Source organism: Clarias gariepinus, chromosome 21 (assembly GCF_024256425.1).
Source record: "Clarias gariepinus isolate MV-2021 ecotype Netherlands chromosome 21, CGAR_prim_01v2, whole genome shotgun sequence".
NCBI classification, from domain to species: Eukaryota; Metazoa; Chordata; class Actinopteri; order Siluriformes; family Clariidae; genus Clarias; species Clarias gariepinus.
Window position 1 is genome coordinate 26,287,966 of NC_071120.1, and position 26,042 is coordinate 26,314,007.

General features: G+C 39.0%; 1 protein-coding gene across 1 annotated transcript; it reads right to left on the bottom strand.

The window, feature by feature from the left end:
* Positions 1–1,031: 1,031 nt before the first annotated feature.
* LOC128509039 (coiled-coil domain-containing protein 60-like) lies at positions 1,032–25,909 on the bottom strand. Its single transcript, XM_053480562.1, has 14 exons — positions 25,632–25,909; positions 22,383–22,460; positions 21,874–21,950; positions 14,214–14,378; positions 13,926–14,015; positions 10,848–10,952; positions 8,338–8,428; positions 7,711–7,906; positions 4,008–4,101; positions 3,654–3,731; positions 3,295–3,429; positions 2,249–2,395; positions 1,934–2,123; positions 1,032–1,211 (listed from the first exon to the last, which is right to left on the bottom strand). Exons 1-14 carry the CDS (start codon positions 25,809–25,811, stop codon positions 1,113–1,115), a joined length of 1,725 nt encoding a protein of 574 aa, XP_053336537.1. The 5' UTR covers positions 25,812–25,909; the 3' UTR covers positions 1,032–1,112.
* Positions 25,910–26,042: the final 133 nt, after the last annotated feature.

The following is a 26,042-nucleotide window of genomic DNA, read 5'->3' on the forward strand; positions in this document are numbered from 1 at the left end:
AAGTGCTGAATAAATATTGAACTTTCCGTAGTTGTGTTATTGATATAGAGGGCAGAGAGACGGAGACCTGAGTACCAAGGACATGTTGAACAAACACACACACACACACACACACACACACACACATACTCATACACTCAAAGCCTCATTCAGACATACAAATGTATTTCTGTTCGTAAGAAAAGTACACAACTACCTGTGTGTATTGGGTGTGTAGTTATTAAATACATTAACAGAAGAGTTTTTTGTTTGCTCTCTCTTCCTCCCTCCCTCTGTGTGTGTACGCATTTGCAACTGATCAGGACAGTTTAGACGTGTTTGGTAGTAAATATTCACACTTTTAACATTTTCGTTTAAGCTTAGGGACGGTGTGATGACCCTACTGTAAGTCACCGTCATGACCTGGGTGTTGATTATTTCCCTGTAACAGCACATCCTGCGGGGGTTTGTTCCTCTGAAGGAGCATAGATAAGGTTTTTTAAATTAATTAAAGAACACGCAACTAAAAAATCCATGGAATCTCTGGACGCCGCCCGCTCCAGCTGGGAACCTGACTCACGCAGGCCAAACACTCCGACATGTTAAAACCCAGAACCAGGACGCAATTCCAGAGATTCCCCGGCCCTCGCACCCTCCCACTGCACCCCCCAGTGCACCCACCCCCGCCCACTCCCCCTCCCCCTCCCCCTCCCCCCGGGCTGCCTCTGTGACCTCTGACCACTTTGTTTTCCACCGCTCTCGAGGATTTGATAGCTTTAAAGTACAGCTTATCGAAGCTGGATAAGAAAAGTCACTTTAACTTTGGACATTGTGCTTCTGCTGAAGAAAAAAAAACAAAAAACAGGGCCGCTGTAACTCGTACGGTGGAGCGCAGGAGTGTGAGTGAAGCCAAGACAAAAGATTTGATTTTATTCTTTTTATTAGAGTATGCATTGTTTAAACAGAGAGGTTCTGTTGTTGTGTGATAAAGTGCATCAAAAACATGGGCACAGAATTACAGAGATAAGGCTATTCAGAAGAGAAGAGTCTGTCTGTCTGTCTGTCTATCTATAAGCCTATTATTATTATTATTATTATTATTATTATAAAGAGAGATGCAGTATTTGGAGAGATTATCTGAAGGCGTTTACACTCTGTGGAAGGTCGACTTTACTCTGCAGCCAGCAGTCGTAGTCCTCCGTCGACATCCTCACTGCGTTCTCTCTCACTATCTACACCACAGAGAGAGAGAGAGAGAGAGTGTGTGTGTGGGCGGGGGGGGGAGAGGGTTTGGTTGAACATAAATGCACAAAAACAATAAAATTTATTTTATAAATTTTAAAAAATATAAAAAAAAATTTTAATTTGTGATAGTTTTTCTTGTGTTTTTTATTGTTTAAAAGAAGACAGATGTGAAAGAGGGATGGTGTGAAAGAGGGATGGTAGGAAATGAAGAAGTGAATGAGATGACAGATAGAAGGAGGGATGAAGAGAAAGTAGGTAGTAAGAATGGGGATGAATTGAAAGAGAAAAAGATAAAGTAAATGAGAAGACAGAGAGAGAGAAGGAAGGTTGAAGGTAAGGTGATAACAGAGGACGAGAACGAGGGATGAAGTGAACGAGATGACAGATGGGGAGGGATAAAGTTAATGAGAAAAAAGAGGGAAGGAGGGATAAAATAAAGGGAAGAAAGAGGAAGTGAATGAGAAGAGAGGGGAGGCAATAGATATAACGCACTGTATAACTGCACACTACTATAAATGTCATGCACGTTTCTCAGGCAACAGTGTGTGTGTGTGTGTGTGTGTGTGTGTGTGTGTGTGTGTGCCTCTATAGCCACCCACCATAGCTACTCACAATAGTAAGTCTATAGATAAAGCATTTATTTATCTGTAGATAGGTGTGTGTGTTTGTGTGTGTGTGTGTGTGTGTGTGTGTGCGCGTGTGTGTATACCTCTATAGCCACACACAGTTCAGGACAGCAAAGCTCCCAGGGCTGGAGGGAGTTCAGGACTCTGAGGAAGACGTGTGGTCGGATACGCAGAGTTCTCTCCTGTGTGTAACGCTTCAGTTTCTTCAACACACACTCCAACTTCCTAGTCGAGTGTGTGTGAGCAGATAGGCTGCTAAGTAACGTTGAGAGCCTGGAAAGTCATCAAACACACACACACACACACACACACACACACAAAGAGAAGAGAAAAGATAAGGATAAGAAGACATTTAACACATAACAGGCATACACTCACACACACATGCACACACACACCAGACGGTACTGTAGGGTGTGTCTGGTATGTTAGAATCCTGCACTAGTGGACACGGGGTGACACACATCACCGAGGACATCTGACATGGGGAGGCAGACATGTTGGAGAGGGACTGATATCTCTGCACTCCTCTCATCCATCTCTTCCTACAGAGAGAGAGAGAGAGAGAGAGATTTTACTACATCACTAATATATTCTTGATTCTGATTGGTCAATCATCTCTGGCAGAATTACAGCTTCAAATGACATCGCTGAATTCAAAAAACAAGAGATTACATTTCTGTAAGGAGATTTTAATTTAAACGGTTATGGAAGGAGTCTCCAGTGTTAGTGCTTTGTAACAGTCAGAGGTACGTATAATGTGTAATATTATACAGGTAGTCCCCGACTTACGAACATTCGAGAGTTACGAATTTCTGCAGATACGAATGGACCGTAGTTGTACTTCCTCTTCAATGACGGAAATCTTAAGATCTCACAATTGTACAAAAAGTAGATCTGCAGTGTACCAAATACCAATATTTACAATTATATGCAATATTTTCAGTGTATAGGTGAATATATAAAATGTCTTTTTATATATATCGGTATCATTAAATCAGTCCGGGAGCACGATGATAGAAAATGTCTGTCTTGTAAATCTGCCCTGATGGTGAATAATCCAAATTTTTGAAACTCCTCAACAAAACAGAGTTTACAGTCTAAAATACAGTGGAAAACAGCTCTGAGACAAAATGGCGTCCCCTCATGATTTTAAGGTGCAGAGACAAGATTTTACTGTGAGATTCATTTCCTTAGGCGTGGTTACGGCTTTTGGCCACATGATGGCAATGTGGGGAAAGGGGACAAAGATGTAGTCAAGTGGATTGGTATGCTTTACATTGTATATTCGTGTCAAAGGCGTATAACTAACTCACTTTGCCCGACTTAAGAACAAATCGGAGTTACGGACGTGCATCCGGAACGGAACTCGTTTGTATGTCGGGGACTACCTGTACACTGGATAACATCAATAACAATACTGTTAGTTAAGGAAGTAACTCACTTGGCTTTGAGGTCGAGAGTGTCGGTTAAATTCATTGATAACTCGTGAGCTTCTTCTTTAAACATGAGCTTCATTTCCTCCAGCATGGCCGCCTTCTCGTAGCTAAACACCGTGGAGGCCAGAGAACGTTCTGAACTAAATAACATAAAAACATACACAGATGATTGGATATGTTGGGACAAAGTGTGTACAGAAAGTGTGTGAAGTGGTAGATTGTGTAATGGGAGAGTGTGTAATGGTAGAGTGTGTAGGGGTGGAGTGTGTAGGGGTAGTGTGTGTTTACAGAATTACATCACTTCCACCTCCATGATCTCTGACAGGCTTAATAGATACAAGAGTGTGTTTGGGAAAATTCTCACCATTTTGAGGTGTGTGACTCCAGTTTCCCACTGATTGTGCTGTCCTGTGTGCTATACAGAGTACTCAGAGTGTCAAAACTGTAGACACACACACACACACACACACACACACACACACACACACACACACACACACACACACACACATTTCAACACACAGAATTGCATTACACCTCAACAGTCATGGTTTCATCATCACTCTTTGACGTCCAACTTCACACCCAAAACCACAGACCACCAACACACCGCTCATTTTCTGTAACACAAAGCCATCTGAAACGGAGCGCAGAAGTTCGTAAGATCGTGTGTGGTTATTTAAGGTTTTGTGTGTGTTTTGTGAGAGCTGCCTTATACCTGATCGTATCTGTCTCAGGGTCTGTCTCTGTGGTTGAGCCGTAAAGCTCATTAGAAACACTCTGGTGAACCTCGTTGAGCAGCTTCTGCAAGTCTGAGACAAACACACACACACACACACTACTGTTTAGTATCCGGATGTTTCTAGGGAATAAAGTCACTAATTAAACCCACATTGTAAGGTTTAGTAAGAAATGGAAACGGCCGATCAGTACGAAGGCTTATTCTACAATTCAAAAGGCGTCCTAAATTATCCACTCAGTTAGTGATGGCTGTGCAGCAGAGGTGTTCTGTAAAGACAAAAGGTAGACACCTGGGGAAAATAAAAAGACATAAAAGGACAAATTTCGGGCCGGGACACGCCTGGCAGATACTTGTTGTAAGGGGTGATGGAGACAAGACAAAACAAAACCCAGGAGCCCTCCAGGAGTAAAAAAAAAAAAAAGATATATGTGAAGACAGACAGATGAGAAAGACAAACTAGAGAAAACAGCATTAAAGGAAACAAGATAGAGGACAGAAGGAAAACTAGGATTAAAGAGTTAGGAAGCAACGCAGGACGAAGGACAACAGGAAGACATGAGGAAAGATTAGGAAAAACACAACAGGTAAAGTCTGTGAAGATGGGAAGACATGAAGGCAAAGAACGGTAGGATGTGTGTAGGAAATCACATGAGGGAGGGAAACAAAGAAACAAACAAAAGGATAAAAGGAGTAAAAGATATTATTTGTGACATGAAATGTACCCCACTGTATAAGTATTTGGCCAAACCTGTTAATTATTGAATTCAGGTGTTTCTATCAATCAGGCCCCTTATCCCCAGTAAAGGACAATCTTAATGCTTTAGCATACCAAGACATCTTGGACAATGCTACGCTTCTATGCAACTTTATAGCAACAGTTTGGTGAATGCCATTACTTATTCCATCGTGACTGAGCCCCAGTGCACAAAGTAAGGACTATAAAGATACGGTTTGATGAGTTCGGTGTGGAAGAACTTAACCGGCCCTAACACAAAGCCCTGACCTCAACCCCATGAAGCACCTTTGCGATAGACTGGAACGGAGATTGCGAGCCAGGCCTTCTCGTCCAACATCAGTGCCTGACCTCATAAATGCTCTACAGAATAAACGGGCCACAGAAACACTCCAACATCATGTGGACGGCCTTCTGGAAGCTGTTATAGCTGCGAAAGGGGGACCGACTCCATATTGAAGTATACTGTATACATTCGGATACAACGTCTTGGCAGGTTTGGCCAAATACTTCTGTTAGATATCATACAACTTTACAATCAAAACTTAATTTCCGTTCCGTCGCTCCCTCCACTGGTTTCCTGTAGCTGTTCGCGTCAGATTTAAAACAGCTGTACCACACTCCACCACATACGAGGGGCGCTCAAGTCAAGTCAAGACAAGTGATGAAATTTACATTTATTTGGCAGACGCCCTTATCTAAAGTGGCTTGCATTTTTATCTCATTGTATATCTGAGCATGAGGGTTAAGAGCCCTGCTCGAGGGCCCAACACTGGCAGCTTGGTGGTGGTGGGGGTTGAACCTTCTGATCAGTAGTCCAACACCTTAACCACTGAGCTTCCCCTGCCTTTCTGGTGAATGACGGCATAAAAACAATTGACATTTAGAGAAGACTTCAAGCATGGTACGGTGATAAGACTCTTAGCCGCAGTAAAACTTCTAAACAGTGCAAACGTTTTAAAGAAGGCTGTACACCCGTGAATTATGATCCCGGCCGAGGTGGCTCGGAACCCACTGCAGTCGTTCCTGTGGATATTCACAAAATCTACAGCGCCAACTTGTGTAAGAGTCCTTGTGTACAGTCCTGACCTCGCCCCAAGACATTTCCACATGTTTGGGCCATAAAGGAGTTCCTGGGAGGCCGGGGTTTCAGATGTGAATCAGACAGTCAGTCAGGTCATGGCTCCAGCGGACTGAGAAAACTTTTTACCTTGACAGTATTCAAGCACTAGTGAAACACTGGGATATATTTATTGGTGTAAAGGTTTATAGATTTTGTTTTTAGTCCAGCCTTTTGATTTTAACTTATTAATTTTTAAAGTATTTGTCATGCTATGCTAAATGACACAATATACCTGTATAAATAATCTAGAAATACTTGCAAATAACTATATCAATCATTTAAACATCCATCTATTAAACTAGTTTTATTTTAATTCCTTTGTAAAATATAAACCGGAAACATATTTTAAAAGTCATGTTGAGGAAATGTAAAATAATCATGATGTTAGGTCGCCCTCTGCTGGTCAATCCCTGTAACACACGTCCAGTGTAACGTTGTTGTTTAAGGACAAATCTGATTATTACTGTAGAGTTTGGTTTTTATATGAGAAATGACTCACACCAGAGAATGCGCATACAGGTATGAAAAGCTGTTATATCCCTGATAAATTGAGCTTCGATTAATGATTAATTTATTATGAGGGTTTTTAAGCTCATCGTTGAAATCATTTTTAAAAAGATAAAAGAAACAAAGACATAGACAAGGCTGAATAGATAGATATAAAGATATAGATAGATAGATAGATAGATAGATAGATAGATAGATAGATAGACAATTATAGATAGATAGATGGATAGATGGATGGATAGATAGATAGATAGATAGACAAATATAGTTAGATAGATAGATAGATAGATAGACAATTATAGATAGATAGATAGATGGATAGATAGATAGATAGATGGATAGATAGATAGATAGACAATTATAGAAAGATAGATGGATAGATAGATAGATAGATAGATAGACAGACAGACAATTATAGATAGATAGATAGATGGATAGATAGATAGATGGATAGATAGATAGATAGATAGATAGATAGATAGATAGATAGATAGATAGATAGACTTTATTGATCTTGAGAGGGAAATCATTGTATCACAGCAGCAGGTTACACATACAATAGTGGGGGGGGGAGGGGGGCAGAATGTAATTGTAACTTATATAAATTAATACAATTTTGCAGATGTTATATAGGAAAAACAGAGTGCACACTGGCAATTCAAAATAAGAAGAGAAATGAAATGTGCAAACTTTCAGTGTATGTGTGTGTGTGTGTGTGTGTGTGTGAAGTGACAGTGAATAATAGGATCTGTATATAAGTCTCTATTGTCTCCTGTTACACGGAGGTGAGTTGGTTGGTTGTACAGTGCGATGGCGAACGGTAGGAATGATTTCCTGAACCGTTCTTTGTGACAGCGATGCTGTCCACGTGTTAGAGGATGAACTCCAATGCCACTGTATGAGATCATGTGGGTGGGATGGATTTCTTTGATTGACAGGAGCTTTTTCAGTGATCTGTTGTCCCCCACTGTCTCCAACCTGTCCAGTTTGTGTCCAATTATGTGTTCAGACTTGCGGGTGATTTTGTGTATAGCACTTATGTTTTTTGTATAGCACTTTGAACAGTGGATGTTGTCAGAAAGCAGCTTTACAGAAATAAAATTCTGGTTATAAATGAACAAATGCTACTCACTAATAAGAAAGCCAGAGGTGACGGAGGTGAGGAAAAACTTCCTCTGTGCCGCACATTATGGTTTCCTGTTATGAGTTGTCAACGTTCACACATTCACACCGACACACACACACTCACACATACACACACACCATACCTACACATAAACACACCCTACATACACACATAGTGTCATGTGGCCTACATTTAGAGATGGGAGGATCCGCCTCTGACATCACCACGCTTGGACACTCGCGCTCTTCTTCCGCGAAAGTGACGTCACAGGATGATGCGTTGCCTGGCAACGAGGATGTTAACACAGATGACGCCACAGTACTGAGGGCTGGGGACTTGTGGGTCAGAGAGGTGATGCGGGACAGTCTGATTACAGGACGCAGAGACTGAGAGAGAGAGAGAGAAGATATTAATACTACATGTCACAAACACTGGGAATAATGATTATAATAACTATACTGTATATCAAACTCATTCATATCTATAAACAAGTATTCATATCGCTTGTCACATTACAACCACAAACGTCAAAAAATAATTTTACTGTGATTTTTATGTGACAGACCAACACAAAGTGCCACATATTTGTGAAGTAGATTTGTGTTCAGCGCTCCTGAGTCAATCCTTTGTGCTTTTACGTGTGTCTCCACCAGCCTTGCACATCTACAGAGAGAAAACTTTGCCCATTCGTCTTTGCATAATAGCAAAATGTACAAACATTCACATTGTGGTTGTAAAGTGACAAAATGGTGAAAAGTTCAAGGGGTATGAAGTGATAAATAGGTAGATGAGTGATAAACTATGGGAGGATAGAGACCTTAGGTGGAGAGATGAACCGCTCCCACTTGGCCTGAATCAACTTCTCTCTGTTCATAGCCTTCAGACTGTTTCTGCTCTGCCCTGGTTCCCTGAGAGACAGAGAGAGAGAGAGAGAGAGAGAGAGAGAGACACACACATACACACATTATATATATATAACATTTATGATTTAATATTATTACTATTAACAATTCAGTACAAAGGGGCTGTAAAGGCATCCTGGCTGCCACCAGGGGGAGCACTCCTTCTATGCAGTAATTAACTGAAACCATTATCACAAAAGCAAATGATTACAGGAGGTTTCTGTTTTTGAGGACACTCCGACAACCTTCTTTCACACATACAGAGCCTTTAACAAATGAAATACAGATTATATCGAAATTTCCTCATTCTGCCTAGCCTTTAACCTATATGATTACACAATCATATGCTTGTTGCCATAGAAACAATCAACCATCAGGTTATGAACACGTTATGAAGATTTCCTGATATGTAGAAAAAATATTTTGTATAGTATGTACTTGACTTCTGGCTTCAATGAATGTAACACATGAACACACACATACACACTCGCACACAAGCTTTTGTGTCTTGAAGCTAAACTCAGTTACACACACACACACACACACACACACACACACACACACACTTCATAAAGCTCCTACACTCATTATATTCACCCTGGACTCCGAGGTCACAGTGTTATTAAGGTCAGTGTTTTGCCTCAGGGAAGAAGCGCAGTGTGCTACTGTGAGTTAGACTCACGCTTACTCTCAAACACACACTCAACACTCCGAATAAACAACACACTGATAATAAACTGATACGCCTATACTAAAAAAAATTAAAATAAAACCCACAAAGGACAGGTTTTGCATGCGCCCTGATTACTTATTGAATTATTTAAAGCAACAGTTCAGCTCTAATATAAAATAGACGTGTGGAACAGAAGGCAGTACACACCCTTCAACACACACACACACACACACACACACTACTACTACTGACACATGTAATGTCCCATTTACTGACACGTCTACTGGCGTGCCATTACATTTACTTACATGTCTACTGACGCATCCGCTGTTACGTTTACTGACATGTTTACTGCTATAATTATGACGCGTTTACTCACACGACTACTGTTGCGTTTACAAACATGTCTACTGACACACATGTTTTTGGTGGTAATGCAACCTACTGGATTACAAATGCCTTTAAACAACAAGTAAGAAGAGGGAACTGACTTGTTACATCTACTGACACATCTACTGCTATGACACTATGACACTATGACACAATAACATCTACTGACATGTCTCCTAGCACACCTGTGTTACATTTAGTTTCACAGCTACTGACACATCCGCTGTTATGTTTACTGACGTGCCCACTGACACGCCCACCGTTACATTTACAGACATACAGTATCTACAGACACACCTCTGATATGTTTACAGACACATGCTTATGCTTACTGACATGTCTACTGACACATCCGTTGTTATATTTACTAACAAGTCTACTGTCCCATCAACTGACATGACTACACACCTCTGATATGTCCCAGCTCTGTTAAGTTTACTGACATGTCTACTGACACACCTCTGATACGTTTACAGACATACTGTATCTACTGACACACCTCTGATACATTTACAGACACATCTAATGACCCAGTGCTGTCCCATTTACTGACATGCCAACTGTTACATTTATGGGCACGTCTACTAACACGTACGTTACATTTACTGACCTGTCTACTGACATGCCTAATGTTACATTTATAGACATGTCTATTGACACACCTTCTGTTATGTTTACTGACATCTACTGTTATGTTTACAAACATGTCTACTGACACATCTCTGCGGGAATGCGAGCTACTGGATTCCACCCACTGTTAACAACAAGGAGGAAAAAGACACATCTATTACGTTTACTGACATGTTTACTGTTACATTTACTGACACATTAACTGTCACTTCTACAGTCATGTCTAAAGTCTTACCTACTGTCATGTCTACTGACACATCTATTTTCAGGTATAATGTTCCATTAAACTGTCACATCCGATGACAATTCTACTGACATGGCTACTGACAATGTTACTGACACATTGACTGTCATGTCTACTGACATATTCTGTCATGGCTACCATCATATCTGAGTTTACATTTACCAACATATCCAGCTCTCAATTTATTGACACCATTTACTGACATGACTGAAACGTCTACTGACACATCTACTGCTGCATCTACAGTACTGTCATGTCTACTGACACGTTTGCTGACACATCCACTGTACTTTCATATCCAGCATTACATTTCCTGTTACACCTAATGACACATCTTCATAATGTTGATTGTCAAATCTGATCTCATGCCCACTGACAATCCTACGGTTACACCTACTTTACGTGTCTTGCAGACACACCAAGTAAATAAAACGTACAAAGCTGTACGTAAACGTATCACGTCGAAGCCGACATGATTGAAATCGTACTTAGGATCCCAGCAGGAAGCCACAGGTCCGAAGTTTCCAGGACGTTCCCGAGTCAGAGCCTCCAGCAACCAGCAGAGACAGCAGAGCTGCCGATACACATGTTCCCTACAAGAGGACAGAGCAGATATAGTGTTACATCTCAACTGTGTGTGCAATATGTACTGTACATCTAGACCAGGGAAACGATTCTGATTGGTCAGATTGCTCAAGGATTATTTTAATGCGCTCATTCTACTGCGTTAAAGTTGACATAGCTACAGATATTATATGGCGTTAAAAATATTAATATGGTGAGGAAATTTTAGTTTTTATTTTTAGTTTAATTTTAGTGTTTTATTTATTTATTTATTTATTTATTTGTTTATTTATTAAAGTGTTATTTCATAGTTTCAAGTTAACAAGAAGCCACAACATAAAAACTCCTTAGTCCTGAAAGGTTTCTAAAAAAAACAGAGCTGACACTGGAGACTCCTTACAAATATGTTTCATAAACTCATCTCTCTCTCTCTCTGTCAAGCTACAGATCCTGGATCTGTATCCTGGTTGCCAGAGACACCCTCTTCCATCTGAGCCTGTCTGACTCCTGACGCCCTGCTTCTGGTTGGGGTTCTCGTTGCATGGGCGCCTCTGGCTTCTCCTCTGCAGCAGAGGTCAGTTTTGGTCTTGCTTTCCTGGGAAGGGCTTCATGAGAGACAGTTTCATCATGGAACTTGATGGGTTCTTGCAAGAGGCTGAACTCTGTGTCGTAAAATAACAACTGACTGTTGTTGTTTTTATTGTTACATAATTATCTAATGCCATATGTGTTATTTCATAGTTTTTAAATCCCCAGTATTGTTGTAGAATGTAGAAAATAAATTACTAAACAAAAACAAAGAAATTTGCAAGTGACCCCAAACTTTTGAGCGCTAGTGTACGTCCAAACTTTTGACTGTTAATGCACAATGTTTTAGCATATTATCGTATTGTTTTAGAACTAAGGCTTGTGATTAATTATAAGTCTTTAATGCACTAAAATAATTAAAAACAAATGAATTTAAATTTCTCCAGAAGTTGTGAATGGAAAAACAAAAACAGTTCTGGGAACAGTTCTAAAACCAGGTTCTATTACACTGAAGCGATTCTGCAATTCTATAACTGTTCTCAGAACTGTTTGCATTTGTGCATCTTTAACTTCTGGTTTTAGAATCCGTCCAATCAGATGCTCCCTGCATCAGACTAAAGAAGTGCAGTCCAACTAATAGCAACTCAGACGCACCAAAGCTACAGTAAGAGCTACACACTTTGTCGAAGCCGGAAAAAAGAAAAAAACCAAAAAGCGTGTGCTAACCTGTTCATTCCTCAACAGCACAGAGATTAAAGCATTAAAATGATCTAGTGACAGCCCTGGGTATAACATTGTTTTACTGAAGACAATCCCTTGCAATACCACCACCGTCCACTTGGGGCTGCAGCCTGAGAAAGAAATCAGTGCCCTACACCATAACATGTACGTTAACATTGTGTTTATAAAGAGTAGTTTCTAACCATGAACACATCCATATTGATGTATATAACCACACAGAACCTGTATTTACGTCCTGTGTTTATTGTTGAAGGTTCGTTTGTCACTTCTCCTTCGAACACAAACCAAATGAGCTACTATTGAGCCACACCCCTTTAGAAAACTGCAAAGCTGAATTTTGCATAACAGATACGCTTTAATTGGCACAGTCCCGTTTGTGTTGAATGGCAGGTGGCAAGCTAGCGTAATGGCCTATAGGGGGAAAAAAAAGACCAAACTAAGAAAGATAACAAAGTAGAAATGCATTAGAGGTGGCCTTGGTTAACGGTGACAATCGCATGCTTGGTAAAGTGAGAGCTGTTGGAGCTGTTGGCTGTCAGATCAACAAGGAAATTTCGGTGTCCATTCTTTTCTTTTCAGTTCTGGTCCAGTAGGGGGGCGCCGTTCGGCTCTTTGTTACTCTCGGGCTCTCAAAAAACCAACAATTTTTCCTGAAAGCAATTTTTCCTGAGATATTTTCCGGAGTTTTTTATTCCTAAGTGATTTAGAGTGTGGTTACACACACACACACACACACACACACACATGCACGCACACCACTATTTGCGAGCACAGCAATCAAATGCAGCAACAAAACACCCACTGATGTTTTCAGCATTTAAATCCTCAGTGTGAGCACTTTAGAGAGAAACGTCATCGAAGCACAGAAAGACAATTAGAAAGTGTGTAGGATTGGGTATAAAGTGTGTTAGAACAAGAGGGAGAGAGAGAGAGAGAAAGAGAGAGAGAGAGAGAGAGAGAGAGAGAGAGAAACACCACAAGACGTCACAAGAGAAACATAGGAAGAGAACGGACACAAAGAAAAAAGATACAGATAGAGAAAGTTCGAGATGAATTACTGTAAGGGGAAGAGATTAGAGAAAGACACTGATACAGAGACAAAAGGAGAAGGACGGTGCGAAAGAAAGAGAGACCAGGGAAGAGAACTATTGTAAAAAAGACGCATAAGAAAGATGGAAAGACAACGACGGAAAGACAGAAAGAAATGAGGGGAATAAGAGAGACAGTTATGAAAACATAAAGAGGGGCACAAAATAAGGAAATGAAGAAAAGAGCTGAGAGAAAGAGATAAAAAGACAATAAGAGAAAGAGGTGGAGAAAGATACAGGAAAAGACAGATGGAGAGACACTTAAAAGAACAAAGACACGATGAGAAAGACAGAGCTGAGAGGGACAGAAAGACATTAAAAGCAAAAGATTAGAAAAAGTAAAAGAAAAATACAATGAAACAAAGAGGTAAAGAGAGCAGGACAGTCAAAAAAAACAACAACTGAGCGAGAGAGACGAATGAGAGAAAGAGATAGAACAAAAAAAGAAAGAGTGTGAAGAAATGGAAAGTTGAAGGGATAGAGATACACAAGAGAATGAAATAAGGAGAAAAGGAAACAGCAATAGGGGGAAAATGTTCAAGAAAAAATACAAGAGAAAGACATAAGACAGAAGAGAAGACAAGAGGTTAAAGAATGAGCAAGAAAGAAAGAAAGAAGGAAAATACTGTACAAAGAAAGTCTTACTCTGATAACTGCTGTGGCTGATCTGAAGCCAGTGATTGGTGGACCGGAGTAAACGGGCGGGGTCGTCGTCCCCGCCTTCTGTTGCTCTGCCTACACATGGATAAGCAGACTCCAATATTAACAGATGATTCTGGATAGAAAACAATATTTGTGTACAAACATGCAATCATCTTTATCTTCAACTTTATCTCAGCAATCCTGATGGAAACAGAGTCCAGTCCCATCATCCAATACTCACATCCTTCCCATGATCCCATGAAAATCTGTCTTTTTTAGAATTAACATTACCTCTCCTCCTCATTCTCTATCTCTGAGTCAGTAAGGGAGGATGGATGATGAAGAGCAGTGCGTCTCCTCTCTTCTTTTTTCCTCCTCTTTTCATTCTTCTGCTCCTCCTGCTCCTGAAGGAGTTGAAAATAACTACTGCCCTGCTTAACTGCTGCAACTAGCTTCCTGAGGGACAAAAGACATACTTTACGTTTATTAAACAAAATTAATATATTCTACAGCCATAGAGTGAATACTAGCTGAAATAATCACCATCAGCAGCAACACCACTGGACCACTAACACCATCAAACCCATTCACTACTGTATAGTATACTGCTTCATCCTGTATTCAGGGTCAAGGGTGGCCTGGGGTGGCCCATCCCAGGAGACTTAGGGCACAAGCACGGGGAGAACATGCAAACCTCATGCACACAGGGATGGGAATTGAGTCTGGACCCTGGAGGTGCAAGTGCTAAACGCTACACCAATGTGTCGCCCCATCAAAGAGCAACATTCCATTAAACGCCAGCATTGTCCAACAAAAATCACTGCAATTCACTATGAAACACCAATCGTTTACCAAAACCACCACCATCCACCAATAAACACCAGTGTATTCTTAATGTATCAAATCAACACACACCAATATTTATCTCCTGTTAACATTCTCCATGCCAACCTCCACCCTGCACCACTAAGCACAAGTGCATTTCCACAAGACATCACACATATCATTAAACCTAACATTAAACACCAACATTCTCCACTTATAATATCTCTATCATGCACCAATAAGCACCAGTACATTCTCCATGGGACATCACACACATTATTAAACACCAACGTTCTCTATCAAACACCAATATCCTCCAAACACTCCAGCATTCCACAGAAAAGCACCAGTACAGGTACATTCTTAGTAAAACATCATCACACACCATTAAACATAATTATTCTATATTACTTGCCAACAATTTCTATTAAACACCAACATTCTGCATAAAATACCTCCAACATCCATGAATAAGCACCCCTAGATTCACCATAAGGAATCATCACATACCATTATACTCTAACATGTATCATCAAGGATTTAAGCATTAACATTCATCAACATTTGCGATCAAACACCAGCAAACACATACATTTTTAAATTTCAATATCAAACATTCATCAAAATACTACACCATCCACCAATGAACTCATGTATCAAATGAACACACACAATCATCTAACAACACCAACATACTTAACTGGTGCCAACAATTGCCATCAAATACCAATGTTTTTCATAAAATACTTTCACTTTCATTCATTAGTAAGCACCAGCACATTTTTCATAAGACATGACACTCCAATATTCATCATCAAACACCACAATTTGCAATTAATCTTTAGCCATCAACAACATTTACCATTAACCACAAACACAAACCAATAAATCTTTGGAATTCACTATAAAACACCAAATTTCACCAAACACCAATAAGCACTTATACAATCCCCATCAGACATCATCACACACTATTAAACACTAACATTCATTCATTTAGTCATTCATCCCAGCAATACCCATCAATATCCACCACCAAATACCAGCATTCATCATCAGCCCTCGCATTTATCATTAAACATCACCATATGCATTTAAACACAAGGATTCATCAACATTCTCCATCTAATACTGCCATTCCCTACCAAACACCAGCATTCACCATCAAACAGCTCCATCTGCCTTTAAACACAAGTATTCAGCAGCATTCATCACAATCTCAATCAAATACTGGCATTCCCCACCAAACACCAGCATTCATCATAAACACCTCCATCTGCATTTGACCATTAGAATTTATCAGTATCGATCATCAAACAAAGCATTCACCATCAAACACCACCACCTGCAATTAAAGATCAACATGCACCTTCAAAACACCAGCATTCATCATCAAACACCTTCATCTGGATTTAACTATCAGCATTCATCAGTATCCAACATCAAACACCAGCATCAGCCATTAAACACCTGCATTCACCATCAAACACCAGCATTCACCATCAAACACCAGCATTTATTATCAAACACCACCACCTGCATTTAGACATTAACATTCGTCAGCATTCATCATAAAAAAACAGAATTCCTGATCAAACACCACCTTCTGCAACTAAAGATATGCATTCATCAAACACCACCATCTGCAAATAGAGATCAACGTTCAGTATCAAATACCAATTAATACTCACTGTCACACTCTCAAACACTGCAAACACCAAACCTCAAACACAACATCATCATTTACCATTAAACACCAACTTTCATTAAAACTCACATCAAACAGTTACATGGCAGTACTGACCAAAAAAAAAAAATTCCACATCAGTGGAACATTACTCTTTAAATATTTAACAAAAAAAAACCTGTTGTGACTAGTGCCTATTACACTCTAACATGCCTAATTGCACACCAGAGTTTAACCACACCATCAAACACAAGGATCCTCTGTACAACTTCATCACAAGCACATTTCCACCGTCCATCTATGCACAAAACTTCTGTACTGGTTCTCCTTACAATATTAGACCTCATGCTGCGAAGGTCATTTCACTAAGGGAAAGCAGAGCAGAGCAGACTTTTCCAGCAATGTGCAGTACAGATAATAAAAGCCAAATGAACGCTGGAGGTAAAGAAAGCAGCGACCCACATAAACAGTAAACTTATTCTATTTCAAACTGGATAAAAAAAGCCAGCCACGGTAATTGTGTTTTCCTTCTTTAAAATGCCAGACCACCGCGGCTTTGGCATGCATAATTCACAATTCTGGAATCTATCAGTGACTGTCATAAATGTCATCCATTTTGTGATGCCCAGAGAGAAAAAGAGAGAAAATGAGAAAGAGAGAGAGAGAGAGAGAGGCCCTGCTGAGAAACAGTGTGTTTTATTCTCCCACATGGACAGACGAAATGCCAGCTATAACACGTGCCAGGCTCACATTAGGTACGAGAATGGAAGAAACAGAAATTGAGAGCAAAAAGGGACCAAGGTAAAAATAAAAAAAAAAAAACAAAATGTGATGTCGGTCAAAGTATTAAATGCCTATCTTGGGTAGGTATTCGGCTGAAACTTTATCTTCTCTCAGCCAGACGAGCCCTTATAGAGTTTACCATTTATTCTTTCATTCATCGTCTATACTGCTTATCCTGTGTACAGGGTCGCAGGGGAGGCCTGGAGCCAATCCCAACCTGGAAAGGGTGCCAATCCATCGCAGAGCACACATACACACACTCACACTATGGGTGAATCTGAGAACAATAATTAACCTAATCTGCATGTCTTTGGACTGTGAGGGTAAACCGGAGTACCCAGAGGAAACCAAACACTGGGAGAACATGCAAACTCCATGCATACAGACCTGAGGCGGAAATCAAACCTTCAACCCCGGTGGTGCAAGGCCACAGTGGTTACCACTATAGCAGCATGATGCCTTCAGTAGCATTTAAAATAAGTATAATACAGCCTATTGACTACAATTATAGCCTGTAAGAAGCATAATAACTTGTGTTATTGTGTGAAACGTTTATGTTTGGTTGGGAATCCTGGTGTTTGCTGGTGAACGTACATGTTTTTTGAATAATGTTGGTTTAATTGGGTTATTACTGTACATGTGTGTGTAATTGGGTTAGTAATTGGATTAATGTTGAATGTCATTTGATGCTGAATGCTAGTGTAGGTGTTTAATGGTGACATAGGTGTTCGTTGTTGAATGTTAGGAGATGTGTTTGATGGTAAATGGTGGTGTTGGTATTTACAGTTTTTTCTGATTGCTTAAACAGTAATAATGATTCCTGTAGCACAATTTCTAAAATTATTAATAGTTGTAGAAAAACTATTTACTGAGTTTGCAAAATTAAAAGCACAAACACTGCTTTGCACACAGTTTGCACTTTTATAACACACAATTTGCAAATGTATAAATACAATCTAATCCACAGCACTCCTTTTGCAGAACTGTAAACACAACTCAGTACTTTACACACAATTTCCAAATTATCAGAACACTCCTAGTAAAACTATACACATTTATGGACATTTTTTACACTTTTTGTGTAACTGTTTGACCACACTGCACATGTGAAAACAGTTTTATATAATTAGTTCACTTTGCAATCAGCTTGAGCACTATAAATAAGCCACAGGTAAGCTTTCAATGTGGAGAACAATGGAGGGCAGACTGAGAAGAGTGAGAATTAGAGGAGGGCGAGGAAGAGGAAGAGGACGAGGACGTGAAGGAGCAGGTGGAAGAGGAGGAGGACAAAGACTAGGAGGTGAATTTAGAGGAAGAGGACAAGGAGGTGAAGAGGAAGGAGGAAGGATAAGAAGAATCAGAATTCCTGATGACATCAGAGCAACAATAGTAGACCATGTAATCAACCATGGAATGACCCTAAGGGAAGCTGGCCAACGGGTTCAGCCTAACCTCAGCCGCTACACTGTAGCAAGTATCATAAGGACATTTCGAAATGAGAATCGGTTAGTACAGTTACTTCATACTACAGTAAGTTTTCTAGTAGCACCATACCCTAATGAAAAACAATACAGTACTTGACATGTAAAAACTGAATTTGTTACTTTACAGAGTTGCTAGAAATCCAGCATCTGGGGGCAGACAAAGAATGTTCACTGAAGAACAAGAGACTCATATAGTCAATATGGTGTTGGCCAATAATTCCATTAGGCTGCGAGAAATACAGCAGCGCATAATAGAGGATACCATCACATTCCAAAACATAAACAACGTGAGCATCTCTGCATTATCTCGTGTACTGGCACGAAATAGAATAATAATGAAACAAATTTACAGAGTCCCTTTTGAAAGAAACAGTGAGCGCATAAAACAACTGCGATATGAATATGTTCAGGTAAGCTATAATATCATTGGTACTGAATGTGGAAGTCCATCCTGTAGTGCTGTGTATGAACCTGCTGTGCTGCATTTGTTTTGTCTTTTCCAGAGAGTGATGGAGCTAGAGGCAGATGCCATGGGTCATGAACTGATTTATGTAGATGAGGCAGGTTTTAACCTAACTAAAACAAGGAGACGTGGCAGGAACCTTATTGGACAACGTGCTATAATCAATGTGCCAGGACAGCGTGGTGGTAATATAACTATGTGTGCAGCTATGAGTCAAAATGGTGTTGTGCACCATCATGCAATCCTGGGCCCATATAACACTGCACACATTATTACATTCCTGGATACCCTATATCATACACTCACTAATGTTCAGAGAGCAGAGCAGATGAGATATGTTATCATATGGGACAATGTTAGCTTCCATAGGGCTGCTTTGGTCCGCAACTGGTTCACAGATCACCAACTCTTTACTGTACTAAACCTCCCCCCATATTCTCCATTCCTGAATCCAATCGAAGAATTCTTCTCTGCCTGGCGCTGGAAGGTCTATGACCGTCATCCCCATCAGCGCATGGCTCTTTTACAGGCAATGGAAGAGGCATGTGAGGATATTGACCAGGCATCATGTCAGGCCTGGATACGGCACTCAAGAAGATATTTTCCACGGTGCCTTGGACAAGAAGACATTGCTTGTGATGTCGATGAAATTCTGTGGCCGGACCCAGAAAGACGACATGATTGATATTTTTTCTCTCTCTCTCTTTCAGTGAAATTGTATGTTTTTTTTGTGCTTCGTTTTGATATGTATGAATAAACATTCATACTTACAGTAAGTAAAATTTGAATCCTTGTGTGTTTGTATGACAAAATTATGTCAAAAGTATTACTTCAAATTCACCTACCTTGTGCACAGAGAAAGCAAAAGCCAGATGTGTTTTTTATTTATACCATCAGTGTGTAGTTGGCACTTTGTGTGCTTATAAATATGATGGTTAGTGTTAACTGTTTGGTACAAAAATACCATTTTTACAAAGGTTTGTAGAGTTAAACAAGATGTATACTCTTTTGCAAGAGAACTAAAATGTTTTGATAATTGGGTGAAAGGTTTTCTTATTTGTGTGTAGAGTTTTGCAAAAATAGCCAATAGTTACAAAAAATGTGCTTAAGCAATCAGAAAAAACTGTAATACTGAATGTTAGTGTAGTTGTTTTTTGTTACTGTATGTGTTTGTTGTTGAATGTTAGTGTAGGTGTTTATTGTTGAATATGAATGTATGCGTTTATGTTAGTGCTGTTTGTTGCTGTTTGTTGTTAAATGTTAGTGTATGTGTTTGTTGTTAGCATAAGTGTTTGTGTGTTAAATGTTTGTGTAGGCGTTTCTTAGTGTATATTTGTTGTTGGTATAGGTGTTTGTTGTTGAATGTTGGTATAGGTGTTTATCGTTACTGTAGGTGTTTGTTGATTGTTAGTGCAGGTGTTTTATTGTTAGTAGGTGTGTGTGCTGTAGGTGTTTGTTGTTTAATGTTAGTTTCTTTTGTGTAGGTGTTTGTTGTTTATTGTTAGTGTAGGTGTTTGTTGAGTTTGATTGTGAATGGTGGTGTTTGATGGTGAATGTTGGTGTTTGATGGTGAATGCTGTTGTAGTTTTTTTGATGCTGAATGTTAGTTTGAGTTACTATTCTTCAGCTCCAGTTCTGGAGGGCCAGTGTTCAGCACACATTGGTGATTCTTCTGCTAAAACTCAACTGATTCAACTAATCTGTTAATTACCAGGCTTAGTGGTTGTGTTTATGTGTAAATGAATTATTATTGGTGTTTGATGGTGATTGGTGGCATTTGATGGTGAATGTTGATTTTTAATGGTGAATGTTGGTGTTTAAGGGTAAACATTGGTGTAGGCTGTTGATGGTAAATGTTGGTGTTTAATGGTGAATGTTAGTGTTTAATTGTGATCATTAGTATTAGCGTTTAATGGTGAATGTAAGTGTTGAATTGAGAGTGGTGGTGTTGACAGTGTTATAATAGAAATTCTAAATTTTTAACTGGATAGACTGATTAAGGTTATTTATGACGGTTGAGAGAGAACTCTCTACCTAAACCGTAGCTATATGTTGAGAATTTGCAGACCAAGACTTATAATTTTTTATAGTTTTTGTTTCATTAAAGCAGAGAAAAATCTGACTTGATAAAACATTCACATCTTTATACAACTAGTGGAAAAAAAAAAAACACTTCAAGGGTAATATACCTAAAGATTGACTTTGAAACACTTTCCAAATAGTGTTTAGCAGACATCGAAAAAGGGCACAAAGATGCTTTAATTCCATTAGAGGTTATGGTGGACATGGTTGACATTCTGCCATGACACTGAAAGGCTAAAATGTTCCTGAAATTAAGTTTTAAGTCCCTGAGCGGACTGGCTATCTTTTTTTATGTCCCACACATTGCAGGGCTTAGCTTTTTATTTTCAACTATTATGTTTATACTTTCAAAGGCCATTACACGTTCATTCTAGCCGGCTCTTTCAACTTATGAATGGGTTGAGCCATAATGACTGGCTGGCGGCTGTTTCTTTCAACTCAGGGGGGCCTTGAATCAAATGCAGACGGATTTCCTGCATCATAAAAAAACAAGACGAATCCTTGCAGCAGGCAAACAACAATAAACAGTATTCCTATAGGAAATCTGAGCTGCTGATTATTTAATCCTTCAGCCTTAGTGGCGAGCGCTAAAATTATTCATGCTTGGGTTTTTGCAGGAGAACCAACCTGGAGCGCCGTAGATGCTTCCAGAGGTTGTCAGTGTCTCCTCTTTTCTGAGACTTTGACCTCTTTAGAGGCAGATCCTAAAAGAGATAGAGAGAGAGAGAAAGAGAGAGAGAGAGAGAATCTCAGGTAAAATAAAAAATCGTGTAAACATACAAAACTTGCAAAGATAAGGGCCTTAAATTTGACTAAATAAAAAAAAAAATGTTGTTTAAAGGGAAATTCAATATATGTTCTAGCCGAAAGTATAAATATTCAGAATAATTTTACTTTATGTGTATGTAAATCTAGAAATTATTGCATACACATAAAAACAAATAATCCTCAAATGACCACCAAAGTCACTTTAAGGTCACACAGGCGAGCACCCAAAGCCTCAAAGTGCCACATTCCAAGTAGAAGCTCCTCGATAAATTAATTGTCGGTGTTTTAATTATCAAAAGGTTTCACACCCCCTCACTACATCTTCATGTATGCAGCAGACTGAGCTGTGAATCACGCTGACCTCCTACCTTATTTTGGTCCAAAGAGTCTGAAGCAGTCGAGTGGCAGACAACTTCACTGGCTATACAGATTTCTATTTTTGGTGCCTAAAGAAAAAAGCAACACCGCTGAGTTGATTTGTCTTCATCTGTGCTATTTCCTGACCTGTTTTGTCAAAAGGGCAAAATCTAGCAAAGTCACACAGTACAGTAACTCCCCTACATATGAACATTAAAGTTACTTGAGAACTTTTAAAAATACAACAAGTTAGATCACAATTCTAGTACATTGTCACGTGCATGCAGGATATCTGGAAGCAAGTGTAAAAGCAGTGACAATGAAGTTGGTATTGCTACAGTAAGAAGTGTCCAGGAATAATGATAGAAACAAAAGAGAAAAGAATCCAGAAAATAGAGCAAGGTGAAAAGATGGCAGATATTGCCATCTTTAGTTTTTTAAATTTAAATTCAAGTTCAACTATTGGTCGTAGCACATAGACCGTGATGGTGGTCTTACAAGCAAATTAGACTTACGAACAAGCTCTCGGAACAGAACTTGTTCGTATGTAGGGGACTTTAGTAAACTTTGATTAGTTTTTTTATTTTGGCTTTGTGTCCTAAATTGTGCTTGAGTTTAGCTATATATTTTATTTAAAGTCATGCTTGTTTTTTTTCTTTTGCACAGGTTTCAACAAACTGTACAAACTACTAACCCCCAAAATGATATGCTAGCTAGCCAATGTCATATTTAAAGTAGAGTTCCCCCTTGATGATTAAATGTTAAAGTTACTTAATACCGAATGATTATGTTATTCTAGGGCAAAATAACCAAATTATTTACAACATTTCCATTTGTACTGTAAGTGTGCTAGCTAGAGTTTCACCACTACAGCCACCAGATTAGCTTAGTCTAAGTCTGAGGTACTTTATCTGTTGTTCAAAAGTTACAAAGTCACTAATTAAATAAATGAAATGTTACAAAATGTAAATTAAGAACAGTAATCTACTTGAAACTTAAAAACTCTCCTAAATATTACTAAGATATCTCAAATCCACCTGCCTAGCCTACGATGAAGCTAACATTAGCATTTGAAAGCATTTATGGCTTATATGCTCTTACCCAGAGGAACTTACATTTATTTCATTATACAACTGAGCTCAAGGGCCCAACAAGGGTAACTTGGTGGTGGGGTTTGAACCTGGAACCTTCTGGACTGTAGTTCAATGCTGTAACCACTAAGCTACCACTGTCCCTCAGCTTTCCAGTAAAATGAGAAAAAATGGAGCATTTTTTTGCTAACACCATACCTTGGATAATTATTATACTACACTTTATACAGTACAAAGTAAAATTTGATCAACCAATTGAAAACCTGATCTCATGACTTTGCCAATAGTCTTCCCTTTTATTTGTTTGTCCCAACATACTTTAGCTTAGGGTAGCTAAGCTAATGAATTTCTATGCTTTTGACTGATTAAGAAAACATTTTAGTAAGAAAAAATGACTTTTCTTGAAATTATGGTAGTATTTACTCCATCATCAATAAACACAGACATGTTTATATTTGTAACAATGACCTAAACTCGTGATCGCTAACATCATCGGGCTAGCTTGTTGCTACTAAACACACTATTACAAGGACATGTACATGTTTTACTTACGTTGTAGCATTGCTAGCTACGTAGGTAACTAAGGTTAGGTAAAGAATTGTAGCAATCTTATCAGTTTTGAATGTGGATAATAAACATATATACTGATATTACCCTGTACAAAACCAAGAGAATGGGGTTTATGCTATTGCTAACATAAATTTCAGGTAGGTGATGATGTGAACAGAATAAGGTTAAATGAATACATATTTTACATAAACAGAAAATGTCAGCTATTCATTATACATTTATTCCTTTCCCCTAGTGTTTTACCCGAAACCCTGCCACCGGATGGTTGTCTAGAAGTGTGCCTGTATCAGTGCTGTCATGTTTGTGGAAAAATGTTCCCATGGATTTGCCAAAGGCTTCTTCGTTGACAAAAAAGGCTTCTTTTGAGACGAAGGTGTCTCCTCCGGTTTCTCTGTCGATCCTCTCCTCTTCACTGTGCCTCGACTCTCCCCTCTCTCCCTCCCCTGACAGATGATCCTATTTGCAGTAAATCTGCTCGTGTTCAACATCATAGCCTAGAAAGCACTTCGGGTTTCTCCCAACTGACTACAAGTAGTGTGTTAAAGTGCGCTAAACCATCTTGTCTTCTACACTTTTACACAATGCAATGCAATAACACTGAGTTCATACCCTGTCTCAAAGTTACTAGGTGAGGAGATTAAATGTTGAAAACTATATGCTCAATGATGCCCGGAAAAAGTCTTCATTCTAGTCCTACAGTACAAAACCTTAAATTGAACTCTATCCTAGGTAAATATGAACATAAATAGTCACTAAATTTAAAAACTATATAGAAATATAAATTAAATAAATTTTAATGCAACATTACATTATAACCTGAAACACCTGCTATGCATCAAATGTTGTGCTGAAATGTTACGTAACTTTTATGGAAGGAGTCTCCAGTGTCGGTCTTTTTGCAATTCCTCATTCACATGACTAGGAAATGATGTGGTGAGGGTATTAATGTAATTGATAACAGGAAATAACATTATATGTAACAGGTAAAAAGTATAAATATGTTGTTCATCAGTAAATTAAAAAATGCTTTGAAAGGTACAGACTGCAGAAGCTTCAAATTAAACGCATGAAAGTGGGGTTGTGGAATTTGGCCCCGATTACTTACTTGGATTCTGGATGCCAGATTTCACAGTGTGTGTGGAAATGCAGGAGTGCAGGAGAATTTATAACAACCCCAGACCTATTGTAATGTACTTATATGCACCTCTTTTTTTTAATTTTATTTAAGACAGAATAAACAGTCCACAGGAAAACTATGCAACCAGAACTTATAATTTTGCAAAATATTCCCATTTTTAATTTCAGATTGTCAATTGCTTTTTTTTTTTTTTTTGGAATGTGTGTTTAAATGCTTACTTAATATACTGTATTGCATTGCTGGTAATAAAGCACTTATTAATTCTGCTGCTTTAGTTAAAAAACTTTAGTTTTTTACTAGCAGGGGTAGGAGGAGGCAATATGAGCATAGTTAAAAATTTAAAAAGACTTAAAAATGACAAATACCCTTTTGATCCAAAGTGATAACTGAGAGGGGGGAAAAACATTAGACAGAAAATAAATACTCAGGATTGTCTTAAATATTGGTTTAAAAAAAACTACCTTATCTGCTTTGTTAGTCTCCAGATGAGACACTTCCTTGACTTCGCCAAACACCTGCTTGTGTTTGTGGTGGAATTTCTCCCAGAACTCCTCCTCCATGTTCGGGTTCACATAAAGCTCTTTAATCCTGAAAGACTGTACAGGGTCTGAAATCTGGCACGGCTGAACAGTTTGTTGCATTGTGCTATGTTTCCTAATCCAAAACAATGGAAGGGGTTCAAGTCTTAAAGAAAAAAAATAATCAGAACATCATATCTACAGAGAGCACGGCGTGCATGTGGAGCACAGGAGGCCGAATTTCTCTTGAGCGCACACAGAGGCTAAAATGGCTCTGGTTCCTGTTGTGTGTCTCGTCTCCAATAGCAACAAGGCCGTTGAAAACCGGTTCAAGTAGGGGGAAAAAATGTTTGC

Bases quoted from the DNA above. Each gene is read 5' to 3' on its own strand.
- LOC128509039 (XM_053480562.1), bottom strand. From the start codon at position 25,811: ATGCAACAAACTGTTCAGCCGTGCCAGATTTCAGACCCTGTACAGTCT. The intron at 7,907-8,337 runs GTCTCTATCCTC...TCTCTCTCTCAG, and splicing joins GGTTCATCTCTCCACCTAAG to TCTCTGCGTCCTGTAATCAG. The intron at 2,124-2,248 runs GTGTGTGTGTGC...ATGACTTTCCAG, and splicing joins ACACCCTACAGTACCGTCTG to GCTCTCAACGTTACTTAGCA.